General features: G+C 44.4%; 1 protein-coding gene and 1 long non-coding RNA gene across 2 annotated transcripts in view; one reads left to right on the top strand and one right to left on the bottom strand.

The window, feature by feature from the left end:
• The window catches only part of LOC132251936 (uncharacterized), a 344,867-nt gene that overhangs the window by 294,881 nt on the left and 37,223 nt on the right, over nucleotides 1-12,763 (top strand). The window lies entirely within an intron of this gene.
• LOC102561916 (A-kinase anchor protein 4) lies at nucleotides 9,411-12,186 on the bottom strand. The gene has a single exon (XM_006263496.4). It carries the CDS (start codon nucleotides 12,064-12,066, stop codon nucleotides 9,577-9,579), a length of 2,490 nt encoding a protein of 829 aa, XP_006263558.2. The 5' UTR covers nucleotides 12,067-12,186; the 3' UTR covers nucleotides 9,411-9,576.

The raw sequence follows: 12,763 nt of genomic DNA on the forward strand, positions 1-12,763 counted from the left end.
AATGACTTAACTCGCTCGAAAGCACATGGCGTGCAAACATAAATGTGTCGCTACAATAACCCGGGTTAAAATTTTTCAGGTGCAGTAAATTAACAAGGATCAAATGCCGTGTCGTGTACAAACGCCCCTATATACCACTTACAGGGCCTGGCACTTCAGCTCAAGCTATGGCAACTTATGATGTGCTCTCTGCTTCCATTGCCAGCAATGGCAAAGAAGGTTGTCCTCAGGTACCTGGGGACACGTCCTAGATGAGAACTCTAGTGGGCCTCAAAAACTTGGTGTGTATTTACCTTTTCTACTGGTAATATGCAACTCGTAGAGTCTTTTGTGCAGTCAATCCACAGAGGGTGTGGGTCTGTAACACCCTTAAATTTTGGAATCCGGCCTTTTGACTCAAGCTGCAGATAGGTAGACAGTCACACTCTAAAGTGAGCCACAGTATAAAGGCCATCATGTAATGATTGTTTCTGCTGGATCTTTCAGCAAAGGTATTATTAAGACTGCAGTAGCTTATATTGACTTCCAGCCAGGTCTGAGGCTCCCTTGTGCTTACCACTATACAGAACAATTTTTGTACCAAAGAGCTTAAAATCTCAATAGACAAGCCACAGAGCAGGTGTGAGAGGGGAAATATTTTTCTCTCTATTGTAAAATTGCAGATAGAGGAAAAGTTTAAGTGATTTGTGATGCAGTAGTAACCGTTTAAAAGTCAACATTATACTCAGAAATAGTTCATTAAAAATTATTGTAAGAATGCTTCCCCCCATAAGTTATTATGAGCTGGGTAGGTTACAACATGTTGTCCTCATTTACAAGTGATCAGTGAACAGCTCTAGAGTTTGTCCAACGATTTTGAGCTGTACGATACCATGACGTACAAAAAGGTAATGATATTTCAAAATTGAGGTATACAATAAGATCACCTATAGTCTGCTAAATAAAAGTAACAGATTAAACATCACCTACAGGCAAATCATTAGTTCTGCCCTGTATTATCACACATTTTACGTTCAAGAATGTAAACTGAGAAAAGGAAGCAAGGTAATTTGGGAAGGTGATCAGCCATGGACAGCCATACCCCATATTGGTGTCTGTTGGTGCAACTCCATTAACCTCTCTACTATCTTATTTATGCCGTGTTGATTCTGTGCGTCTGCCTCGCTACTTAACAAGTGCTTTGAGACTCTTGCTAAGCTTCATCTTTTAGGCACTGAGTCTTTAAATCATTTATGCTTGTCTCCCTGGCTTGTTTAACATATCTTGTAATTTATTTTTGCAAGAGCAATTTCCATTAATCATTTGCTGATTTGGGACATTGAATTGTTGAATTTATCCCAGTGTCATTTACCTTTCACCTCCCTGTGATTAACAGCATTTCAGGTCAACCCAATGAAAGGTGTTTTGTGAATACAGCAACAGTTACAAAACCAAACAGTTTTCAGGATTGGAATAGCTGGGGTTGGTGGGTTTTTTTAAGTAAACAGAGGAATGTATTCGGTGCCATCATTAATTAGAAAATGTTTTCATTTGGGGATATGCAGGAGGATGCAGAGTACACTTGCTTTTCTCCTAGATTTAAGGGAGTGAAGGAGAAGAGAAACGATAGTTTCTGTGGCTGCAGGTTGAAGATACTTGACAGTGACATTATCACAATTACAAGTAAATTGGAATAGTCACTTTGCTTGTAAAGGGACTTTGCCTTGTGCAACATCCAGTTGCGTGATCAAAAGGCAGACTGCTCTAGGTCTGTTTTTACTAAGCCTCCACTGAAGTGTTTTTAAACCTGTTTCTGCTGGCCTCCTTTGGGTGTTCATTGTGCTGACTTCTCATGGTGAGCTGCCTTTGATGCACTTAACTCGTACACCTCCCATGGATTTTCTAATACAAAACATGTTTTATTAAAAAGCTTCTCCAAAAATCTGAGGTGTGTTGTCAACCAGGATGGAATATTAGTCAGTACACACCTGATGGAAACTCTGCACAATGCTTGAACAAGCTAGTTTTTTTAGCTTTCTTTCAGGGCCATGCATCTCTCTAATTCCACCTTTCCTGTCTGAGTCAAGGTATTGTGCCTGATTGTATTGTCCCTTTTGCCTGTAAACTCTAAGGTCAAGTTAAGGTAAAACTTGGATGTGATGTGAAAGAGAGCAATTCAGCTGCGTGCTGGGAACTCTTGCATGGTATCATTTAGAGGTCATGGTTTTCACCCCATCGGATTTTCATAGGTTGCTTCATTAAAAATTGAGATTCAGCTACACTACAAAACAGATTGGCAGGCTGCATGAAATTTCTATCAATAATGTATCAGCTCATCTATTCTGATTTCTTCCAAATACTCCCTTCGTTATTTTTAGCACAAAAGAGAGTGTATCTAAATACCGAGCACTGCAGAGGGGGAGAAAACTTCACTCATTGCCATGCTAAGCTGAATTGCTTCCTTGGCATAGCTACGTTTCGCTGTAAACTTGCGCTTACCTTCTCGTTTGGAGGGGGAGAGTTTGCATTCCATTGATCCTGGTGTTTGTAGTAGCTAAAGGGATGAGCAATTTCTAAAAGGCCACACACAACCAAGCAAGAGAAGTGTCTGCATTCAAGGATCCTGCAAACCTCTGTTCATGTGAGTGATCTTTGCTTTGACCTAGATTGTACACAAAGTTTTGCACAGTGGGCAGCCTCACTGCCCTTGAGGAGCGCCAGGAAAGAGTGCCCATTAAAGAGTACAATTGCTCCCGGAGCTATCAGATGAAGAGAGGGGGATATTGTCTGTGCTGCTGACCTTGTTGTCCAAGCCAGTGTGGAGATGGGCAAAGCTGTGGCTCCACCTTCCCCTCATTCCTTTTGAGATGGCCCATTTCTATGGAGGGAGCAAGGAGGATGTAGCTCTTGCTCAAAGGATCGATCTGTGATTGGCTGTTGAGCAGCTCCCACTGTTGCATGGCAGTGCATGGGCAGATTGGTTCGGAGTCATTGCAAAAAGAAAGGATGATTTAGAGGAGAGGGTCTTGTCCTAAATGTCAGGAGAAATGGGTTCAATTTCCTGCTCTGCAACAGACTTCTGGCACGGCCTTGGATGATTCACTCCATCTCACTGTATCCCTTCTAAAATGGGGATAGAAACACTTCCTGCCATCATAGTGGTGTTAGAGGTGAGACGGAGATCTGAGCTACCAGGGATCGTATGGTAGTCTGGCTTCAGTAGGGCCATTCAGCTGTGTACGGATGGTTTCTCAGTAAAGCTTTGCCGTATCAATCATCACCTACGTTTCCCTCCATTGATAAGTGTAAGTAGCATACATAAGAGTTAGAAAGGATTCAGAGTTTGTTCCTTTCCATTTCCAATTCCTTGCATTATGTAAAGGAAAAAAGGAACACTCATTGATCGACAGTATGGTGCAGAGGGTGAGCGTCAGTCCTGTTTTATACTGGACCATCCTGTTCTTAAACCCTTTGTCCCCTGTCCATTTCTAAATGAGGAACAGCATGCAAAAAGTCCTGTTTTTCAGTTCACTGGTGGAAATACTTGGCAATCATTTGTCCTTGCAATTCTATTGGCTGTGCCTAGAGGTAGGGCGGTGCACAGCCAAGAGGAGCAGGGTTTGGAGCCAGCCAGGGAGGGAGGGAGGTGGCTTTTTTGTGGTGGCCCCGCCCCTTGATGCTGATTGGCCGAAGAGGTGGCAGCCCTGCCCTTTGCTGCTGATTTTCCCCGTCCCCTCACCTAGGGTATGTCCTGTATTCTACGGGTGCATCAGTGGCCACCCTAAAGCTGCATGTGGTGCATTTAGGTGAGCCTGTGCTTTGTAATGAAGGTCTCCCTGTTGTACAGATTTCATGGCACTGCCTGGCTTTCCTGGGGTTTCAAGGTGCATCTCTTCCAAAAATTACTTTTCTAGGTGGCCTGATCCAGGCAGAGGCAAATCACACCTAGGGGGGACCCGCATTTCCAGTTTACACCAGAAGCTTGTATTCATTAGTGGAGAACAGTCAAAGGGTGCAATGACTTTTCCAACCAAAGCTTAACAGTGAGAGAGAGGAGGCATCTTGTCCCCTGTATATCAAAAGGAAAACAGGTTCAATACATCCAAGCTGGGTTCCTAAAGTTAATCTTGTAATATCAGGCCATATACTCTTGTCAGACTCTCAAGGCCAGTTTTTTATCCTGTATGTCTGAGTAGTCAATTGTTTGGGTGACGCATCAGTTCATGGGGATTTTCAAAGTGATGTGAGATTTAGCATGAAGGAGCTCAAGTCTGAGATATTGCTATGGGAGAAGTCTTCAATCTCATTCGAATCTCGAGTAGGTCAATAGATGCGAGTCGTTGTAGTTTAGTGACCTGTGGAATACACGTTAGTAGTCTTATTCCCCAAGTGGAAAAGCACAAAAACGGGCCACGGAGACTGAATGACCTCTGATCTTCCAGAGGTTGCCTCCTACCTGTAATGGTTGATGCCTGGGGAGAGGAGGTGTGGGAGGACACCTGTATTCCTCCTGCCTGTGATGCACCTGCTCGAGGAACAAATAGAGGACTTCAGCCTCCAGATGCGTGAGGTTAGCCTTTTTCCGGAGCAGAGACAAGCAAAGAGTGGAACAATGTGTTCTCAAGCATGTTTGCTGACTCCAACTTGCAATTCAATCCCCCCATGGCTTCTCCCTTTTTGTTTGCTTTTCTTTCTGTGCGCGCCTCGGTTTTGTTTGCATGGATGTTCAGGGAGGAGTTTTCATTTGCACGGATGTGGGGGCAGTCATGCACAAACAAGCATATGTGCATGTGAACAAGAGCATTAGACCCGGAATGAGCATATCTGCACCTGGGAATACGTCGAGAGAGAAATCAATGGCTCATCTATGATCTAGCCAGTAGATCTGGCTCCTACATGTCTTTCTGCCCCAGTTAGAAAGAACCAATTGTTTTTACACCCAGAGTGAATGCACACAGCCAAAGATCCTTCTGACAAGAACGGGGCTCTGGTCCCTCTTGTCTTACTTAGCTTTTGTCTGCTGCCTGCTCCTTTGCGCGGGCTTGACTAAATCTTAGTTCTGCTGTAAGGTTTTTAAGTATATCCGAGAGCTGGTATGTGCACCGGCAATGCTAATATGCAACTGAAACGCTCTTTTTTTAAGAAGAGATGCATGGGACCTGGGAGCCTGGTTCAGATATCAGCCAGGTGGGGCCCAGGTGATCTCGCCGATGCTGGGTTGGGCAGCCACTTGTTTTCTTTGTTTGATCCTTTGTTGCTTTCCCTTGTCTGTTTGTTTTTCTGGTTTGGTTTCCTGTCCTGCTCCCGAGGCAGGCTGTTCTTCCGTGTTTGTTCTGCCTGTCTTATTTGTTTCTGCTGGTGTCTGGACACTTTGGCATCTGAAGGCTTATTTATACAGTGTCATCTTGCTGTTGTGATGTTTTGTTTGGATCATTTATCGTTTTAGAATAAAAAATATATCCTGGAGACAGGGGACATTATGGCAAGGAGTTGAGACGCCAGAATAAGATTTTCTAAGGATAAAAACGCAGCACTTTTTCCAACCTTAGGTTATTTTAATTGGTTTTGTCAAGAGGAGAGGGGTACTTGGGTTGGGTTGAAATATTCCCCTGCAATCTGGCAATGTGGGCATAGTAGTATTGCTTCGGCATTGGAAAGTGAATTGACTACGGATTGACCATTTCTGCGATGGTCATGCCTGTATGCTGTACAGAAAGTAAAGCATCCATGTCAATGCCAAACACTATTTTTAAAAATGTTTTAAAAATGTTATTAAGCCAAAGTAGCAGGAATACAGAATGACTTAATATCCAGTGGGTCAGCATAGCCACGTGTTGGGGAGAGAAAGTGGAGGGAAGGGGAACCCTGCTCTTACCAGTTATAAAGGTCTTAATTCAGGATCATTTCAAACTTTGAGTGTGAAGGTTCATGCCGGTTTTTGTTATCTGAACTAACCCCTTCTTCCCTTATACATGGTGATGATGATGGCTAGTAAAAATAGTCTGCACAGAAATAAAACCTAGGCTTCTGCCCCAAATAACGTACAGAGGAGAGAGACATAAAAATCAACACAGGAGTGCAATGAGACAAAAACCAGTATGGGGGTATGTAAGTCTTGTGAGCTGCTTGCTAGTCCTTTATTATTTTGAGGGGGAAAATTATACTGTGTTTCCATCTTGTCAAAAGAAGTTTAAATCCCACCCTTGGCACATGGAGTGAAGAATGAATGAGAAATAGTATGCATCCACTATTTTATACCATCAAAAATCGTATCACCTAACAAGTTCACTTTTCTTAGACTAAGAGAAAGCAAATGCTCCTTGCCTCGAGGAGAGATGAACAATATAATTTACAAATCTCTCAGCAAAATTAGTGTCAACTACGGGATGTTTTATCTACATTGAGCTTTGCAGTGAGTTTCAAAAGCCATTCACGGAAACTGTGGAAATAGATCCTGCAGGCAAATCAACAGGTCGTTGCTTATAAAACAAATGCTTATCAGCATATTAATCAATCTAATTATAGAGGTAAATGTTTCAGTGCAGTAGTAGTACTGTAACTGCATTTTGCCTTCTTGCTGGTATTTCACTTCTCAGCTACTGGTACAATTTTGTTTGGGCCACTGCAGAAATAATCAGGGAAGTTGTCCCCAAAAGGTTATATATATTTGGGAAATTCTACGGGAAAGGAGGTAGGACAACTTTGACAGTTCAATACCTTTGAGTTTTCTGGAAAACACCCCTGCAATAGAGAGGGCTATGGATTGGAAAGAGCCAAGGCCTCAAAATTCAATAGACCTGGAATTTCCCAAAGCTTTCCCCACTCTATTTTCCAAGGCTGTCTCCTCTTGAGTTGGCCCCAGCTCCACCTCCAGATGGCTCCACAGCCCCAAGCTCCCGTTGCGGGTTGCATGTAGTTTATCACCTTCCTGGGCTCACAAGATAATGTCATTCTGGTGATAGCGACTACAGTCTTAATAGCCATACAGCAGACCCAGCTTTGAAATAATTAGTCGTATTAGCTATAGAATTGGGCAGACTTGTAAAATCAGTTCCTTGCTGCTTGTGGCCTGGTGGCTTATGACCATGCTGTGCCAAGGAGAACAGTACAGGGCAACCGGGCTGAAGTGCCTCTACCCTTTACGTGGTTATCTGGACTTACAGCTCATCAGTAGTGTTGGACTGTGATACTGCCAGCTATAATAAGAAGCTGCCCAGTTTTATACAGAGACTTCAGTCTGATCTCAAAATGAACCTTTAGTGATGTTCAAAAAGTTCAGTTAAGTTTTAAAAAAATATATTTTTGCCGTTTCCCGGGGGAAATGTCAGACCTGCTTAAGTGTGTGTGAAGTGCAGTTCTCCTTTAGTGCTAGGGACTTTGCTTTTGAAGTAGTAGGGTCTGAGCGCTTGTCAGCGTATGACTATGAAGTCCTGGGTACACAGTGCAGTGCTGACTGGGAAGTTCGGTGTGACCGTGGCTTTATGGCAGTCTGTCTGGTGCAGCAGATGTGATCTAGCTGATATGCTTCCTGTTAAAAATATAATGGGGCAAGATCCCCAGCAACCCCATAATCTGTGCAGGGCCACTGAATGTAGCGGAGTTCACTGTTTACACCAGCTCGGGATCCAGCTGAAAAGGAAATTAGGAGTAGCTTCCACCTCTGCCTCCACACGTTTCAGTAGCTTGCACTGAGAATACATAACACCTAGCAGCATAACATGTTCACCGAAAGACGCCAAACACAACAGCAGAGAGACAAAGGAGATAAGTAGCTTCTAAGTGGGATTCAGTGTACGCTACTGGCCTTGTTATGTGACTACGCTCTTACTTGCTGAGAAAAAACAGGGGTCTTTCTTCTACCCACCTGGGGCATCCCTCAGCCCTCTAAAAACTTGTCCACCAGCGTTGCACCAGTTTAATTTTAAAACCGTTTAGTTAAATCAGTGCATCTTTTGTGTGAGGACAAAATTCATCTCTTGTGCTGGTTACATCATTTTTGCTTGGGGTCTATACTTTTAGGGCAGGGGTAGATGGGCTAGCGACTGCCTGGTAAAAGGGGGTATGGGCTTCGCATGTGTCTGCGATAACTTTCCACGTGCATGTTCTTACCCCCCAAGAAGTAAAAGCTCAAATGCAGTAGCTCAGGGGTGTTAAATTCACCTCCTGCCCCAGACTGCATCTGGAGCTCAGGCCTCTTTGGCAGCATGGGGTAGCTCCAGCAGCAGCAGCTCCAGCTCCTGACCGGCGCATGTGATGATGGTGGTGGCGACTCCAGCTCTTGCTACATGCTATGTGCCCCATGCCAGGGGTTGAGCTGCTGCCACTGATGTTGGTGCAGCAGCTCTGGATCTGGCACAGAGCATGCAGCAGCAGCAGCAACAGGTCTGGCTTTGGCACCAGCTGTGCAGCGGCAGCAGGGCTGGTAGCCGAGGAGTTGGGGTTGCAGTGGTGCTGATGAGTGAAGTAGCTGGCGGGCACCTGGGGCTGCGTCAGCCCTCGCTTGCCCTCCTGCTACTGACTACCATGTCCATTGGGGCCCATGGGTTTGGCAGCAGGCCACACCCTCTTTTGGCCACACCCCCAACTTCCAGTGGTCCATCGGTAGCTCGTACTCATAGAGACTTGGAATAGAGAGGGAAAAGAGTTTCGAGAATCCGGCATGGGGGCTGCTTGCTTAACACCCCTGTTAAGCACTTTCACTTATTTTTAGGGGCCTGCTTACACTGCGGTGACACAGCAGGTCTTTAGTGGCCCGCTCATGATGCACAGAGCCAATTTTGGGGGCATTCATGTTGGCCCTGCCCCTCACCGCTGGTTGGCGGAGGGCACCTTTACTCAGTCTGTCATTTCTGCTTTCTTTGCCCCACCCCTTGCCACTGATTGGTGGAGGGCACCTTCACTCAGTCCACCTCACTACCGCTTTCTTTTTTTTTTGGTTGATTTTATGGGAAGGTGTGGCCAATGCTGGATTTCCCGGTGATCGCGGGCAGCACTGTTTTTTGCGGTTTCTACAAAATCCACAAAACCCTGATTTAGGTAGGTCCTTACTTATTCTCAATAAAAGAGAGGGCTACTGAATTCTTACCTGCCTTGATCATGTAGTTATCAGCTAGTCTTTCCATACCCTTAGATAAAATATGAGTCAGTACTAAACTGATACAAGAAAAGAGCAGTACTTCACCCACCTGGCAAGTGGAAGACCAAACAGATATGACACATAAATTTGCTAAAGCCATGGAAAGGAGGAGAAGCACCTAGGGTAGAGCCACCCTAGTTCCTCATTTCTGCCTCCTACCTGCTTATCCTTCCACCCCCACATCCCAAATTTTCATATATAGCTGTTTGGTAATGGGCTTAATTGTCTAACTAGTAGTTGCATAGTTATTTTTTTAAGCGCTGCTGAAATGCTTAATAAAGTAGTCTTCTCTCTCTCTATTTTTTATTGATGATCTTGCCCAGCTTGTGTATGACAACCTATTGAATTCTGTGCAGAGCTGTCACTTGCAAACGTGTGCATTTGTTGTGCCAGCAGAGAGCTGGTTTGGGTGCGTTGGCTGGGTCAAAGTGATTTGAGAGGGAGGGGGAGTTGGCACTTCCTTAGAGGTTTTTAAGCATCCAGTCCATCAGTCCAGAGCAAGTTGTGTTTCCCTCAGCAGTATCAAACTGTTGATGCTTTTCATAGTACCTCATCACTTCCTGGAGAATATCCCCCACGCTGTAGCCCTTCTTGGCCGCTTTTTCAGCTAGCAAAGGCAGCTTCTTCACATCCTCCTCATTTCCATGCATGAATGACAGGTTGGGCACATTGAACTGGGAAGCAACTGCCCACTGGAGGATAGCCTGAAGCTCTTTGTTTTGTGAGCTGCTGTTGGCATTCTGGTTGGTCACTATCACTTGAGACCCCGAGGATGGACCCGTCAGTGGGTTTCCATTCTGTTTTGATTGCGAAGCTCTCCTGGGCATTGCTTGTGCTTGAGCTTTTGCAGATGAGGCACCAACTGCATTGGGTTCCTCTGATGAGTCACCTATAGCTAAATCAGTGCCACTGCCTTTGACCATCAGGAGACACAGCTTCATCGCAGATTCCACCAGTTGGTCAATAAACTGCTTGTTGACTTGATCCATATTATCAAACTGGTCCACGGCTGAATTGGGCTGCTTGGCTATAGCCTGTTTCCCGGACTCACAGTCGCTGGCAGGAATATGCTTTAAGCTCTTGTTTGTGTCGCTGGAACTATCTTCCGTGTTGAGCCCGGCTTCACACAAGACCTTCTGTATGATGGACAAGAAGACGCTTGATATGTCTCCCTTTTGGGAGTTGAATTGCTGTTGGTAATCGTTCCTGGTCCCCGCTGGTCTCGACCCAGAAGCCTCTGCAAGGGACCTGGAACTTTGGCTGGTCCCAGCTTTTTCGAAATGTGAATCGCGAGAAACGTACCCAAGCGAAGTGGCACCTGACTCGCTAGCGTCTTTGCCCGTCTGTTTGGTTGCCTGTTGTAATAGATGCTGTTGTATCAACGTTAAGGAAGTCAAAATGAGGTCTTTTGCTAGGAATTCTGTTGAGTTGTTGGTTGTTTCTGGATTTTTTTCTTGGCTCCCTTTTGCCTTATCTGGAGCCGTGCAGGTAGATTTTGCATGCAGCCTTGTGACTCCTTCCTTGAGTATGTGCTCACTTACTTTCTCAGCACAGGTCTGTATCTTTGGATTAGCTTTTTCCTTATCTTTCCCCTGTGTTTGAGTTTTCATTGCTGCAAACTGCATGCTTTGAGATTTTGAGTCTGGTGGGAACCCTGCTTTCAGTATGGTATATGCTAGACTTTGAGACCTGGACTTCTCTGGCTCTGATAAAAGGATGTTATAAAGTCTTCTTACCATAGCTTCCAAAATTTCAGTAGACTTTTGGCTTCCCATATTGAATAGATTTTTCTTTACTGTGGCAACAAAGTCAGAGTCTGTCATGAGGACACTTGTAACACTATGCAGATTTTTCATTGTTGAGTCTATCAAGTCTGATATAACATCTCTTGTGTGTTTGAGAACTACTTTCTTCAAAACCAGGCAAGCTGGAACATGCTTGTTGCCCTTCTTTTCAACTTTCATGGTCTTCAAGAATGAGACCATCACATCTGAAGCAACCTGGTTTGCATAAACCATGAGCCCTTTGCTGACAGGAGTACCAGAATCATCTTGCCTGGATGTTTTGGCTTGCTGACACAATTGCTTATCGGAAGATTTTTCTCCTTCATTGCAGCCTTTTTGATGGGACATCTCGCCATAGAAAAGTGATGTTTTCTTGGACCTTGGATCATCTTCTTGTTTAGTAGTCTTCTCTTGAGTTGCCTTGGAGGATGGTAGCTTTCCATGGGGGGTTGATGTATTTGCCTGAGGGGATTCATTCACCATCTCTGATGCAGGGTTGTTTCCAGAGGAGTGGGGATTGCTGGTTTTCCCTTCTCCAGGAGAGTCCTGAATTGCCTGTTGCATACACTTAGAGGCTGTGCCTTCTAGTTTATCTGTAATCTCTTTACGTGCCATTTGAACAACCAGTGAGCAAAGCTTATTTATGTAGCATGAAATATCTTCTGGGTATCTGTTTCCTTTTTGGGCACCCAAAGACTTCAGAGATGTGTCGCTGTTCTGGGCCATTTTCTTAGATAGTGATGGATTAATGGAGGTGTTGCTACCTTTGTGCTTCGGAGGGTTATCTGATGAAGTCAGTGCGTGCTGAAACCCAGCTGCATATTTCTGAAGGTCATTGTTGAGCCACCTTATGACACTGAATTCATCACTTGAGCCTTGCTTAAAAAGGCAAACTGTCCCTTCGGTCTTAGAATGATCGTGCTTCAAATTGTCCTTTACTACAATGACCTCCTTTTCCTCCAGATCAAATTCATTTGAGCGTTCAGAGAGATTGCTGGACTGGCTTGCAGCTTTCTTGGCTTTTGGATCTTTGTCTTTCACATTCAGGCTGGAGACATCAACAAAGCAGAGTACTTTATGGTCTTGGTCCTTCTGTGCTTCAGGGTTGTAAAGGTCTACTTTACACAGGCCTGCCTGGCTGCGTAGCCAGTCAACTTCCTGAGACATTTTTGCAGATTGACGATGGAACTGTACCCGGTGCTCGTATATGAACTGAGCTGCTGTGATGACCCGGCCAAGCTTGGTCTTACTTCCTCTCTCAACTTCCCATGCTCTTCTGCCGTCAAATGTGATCTTCACGTTTGTTAACAGATGGTTTCTATAGCAGTGATGACATCATAAAGAACAGGTCTTACCAACACCAATGGTTTGTTTCCAACAGTTGAATAAGAGGCTGCTATACATTTTTTCTTCCTTTGAGACTCTGATTGATCTGTCTTGTACTGTGGGGCAGCCAAGTTCATGATGCCATTGGACAGGTATAACGTTGCAGCCAGACCTCAGTTATGTTACACATGTACACAGCAGAATTGAAAAGCAAAACCAGATGCAAATTCAGACGCTGCAGTGAAAACATAATGTGTGGCATGCTGGTTGTATGAGAGGGAGTTAATAAGGAATTAACAGCCTTGGGCACAGTTTGCAGTTCGTATTCCTCAAGGGAGTGTATTTTCCTTTAGTTTTCACTAGAAAAAAAAAAAAAAAGCTTGTTATAGGAGAACTTAAAGATTGATTCAGTTAAATTTCTTGTTATCTTTCTAATTGGAAGAAAGATACTGTGTGTGCATTTCTTTATGTCTGAACCGATAATGAAGAACCATCATTATCAAGTCTTTGTTGGTTGCATATATTTCCAAAAATAGCC

Source organism: Alligator mississippiensis, chromosome 7 (genome assembly GCF_030867095.1).
Source record: "Alligator mississippiensis isolate rAllMis1 chromosome 7, rAllMis1, whole genome shotgun sequence".
NCBI classification, from domain to species: Eukaryota; Metazoa; Chordata; order Crocodylia; family Alligatoridae; genus Alligator; species Alligator mississippiensis.

Coding starts and splice junctions, on each gene's coding strand:
- LOC102561916 (XM_006263496.4), bottom strand. CDS start 12,066: ATGTCTCAGGAAGTTGACTGGCTACGCAGCCAGGCAGGCCTGTGTAAA.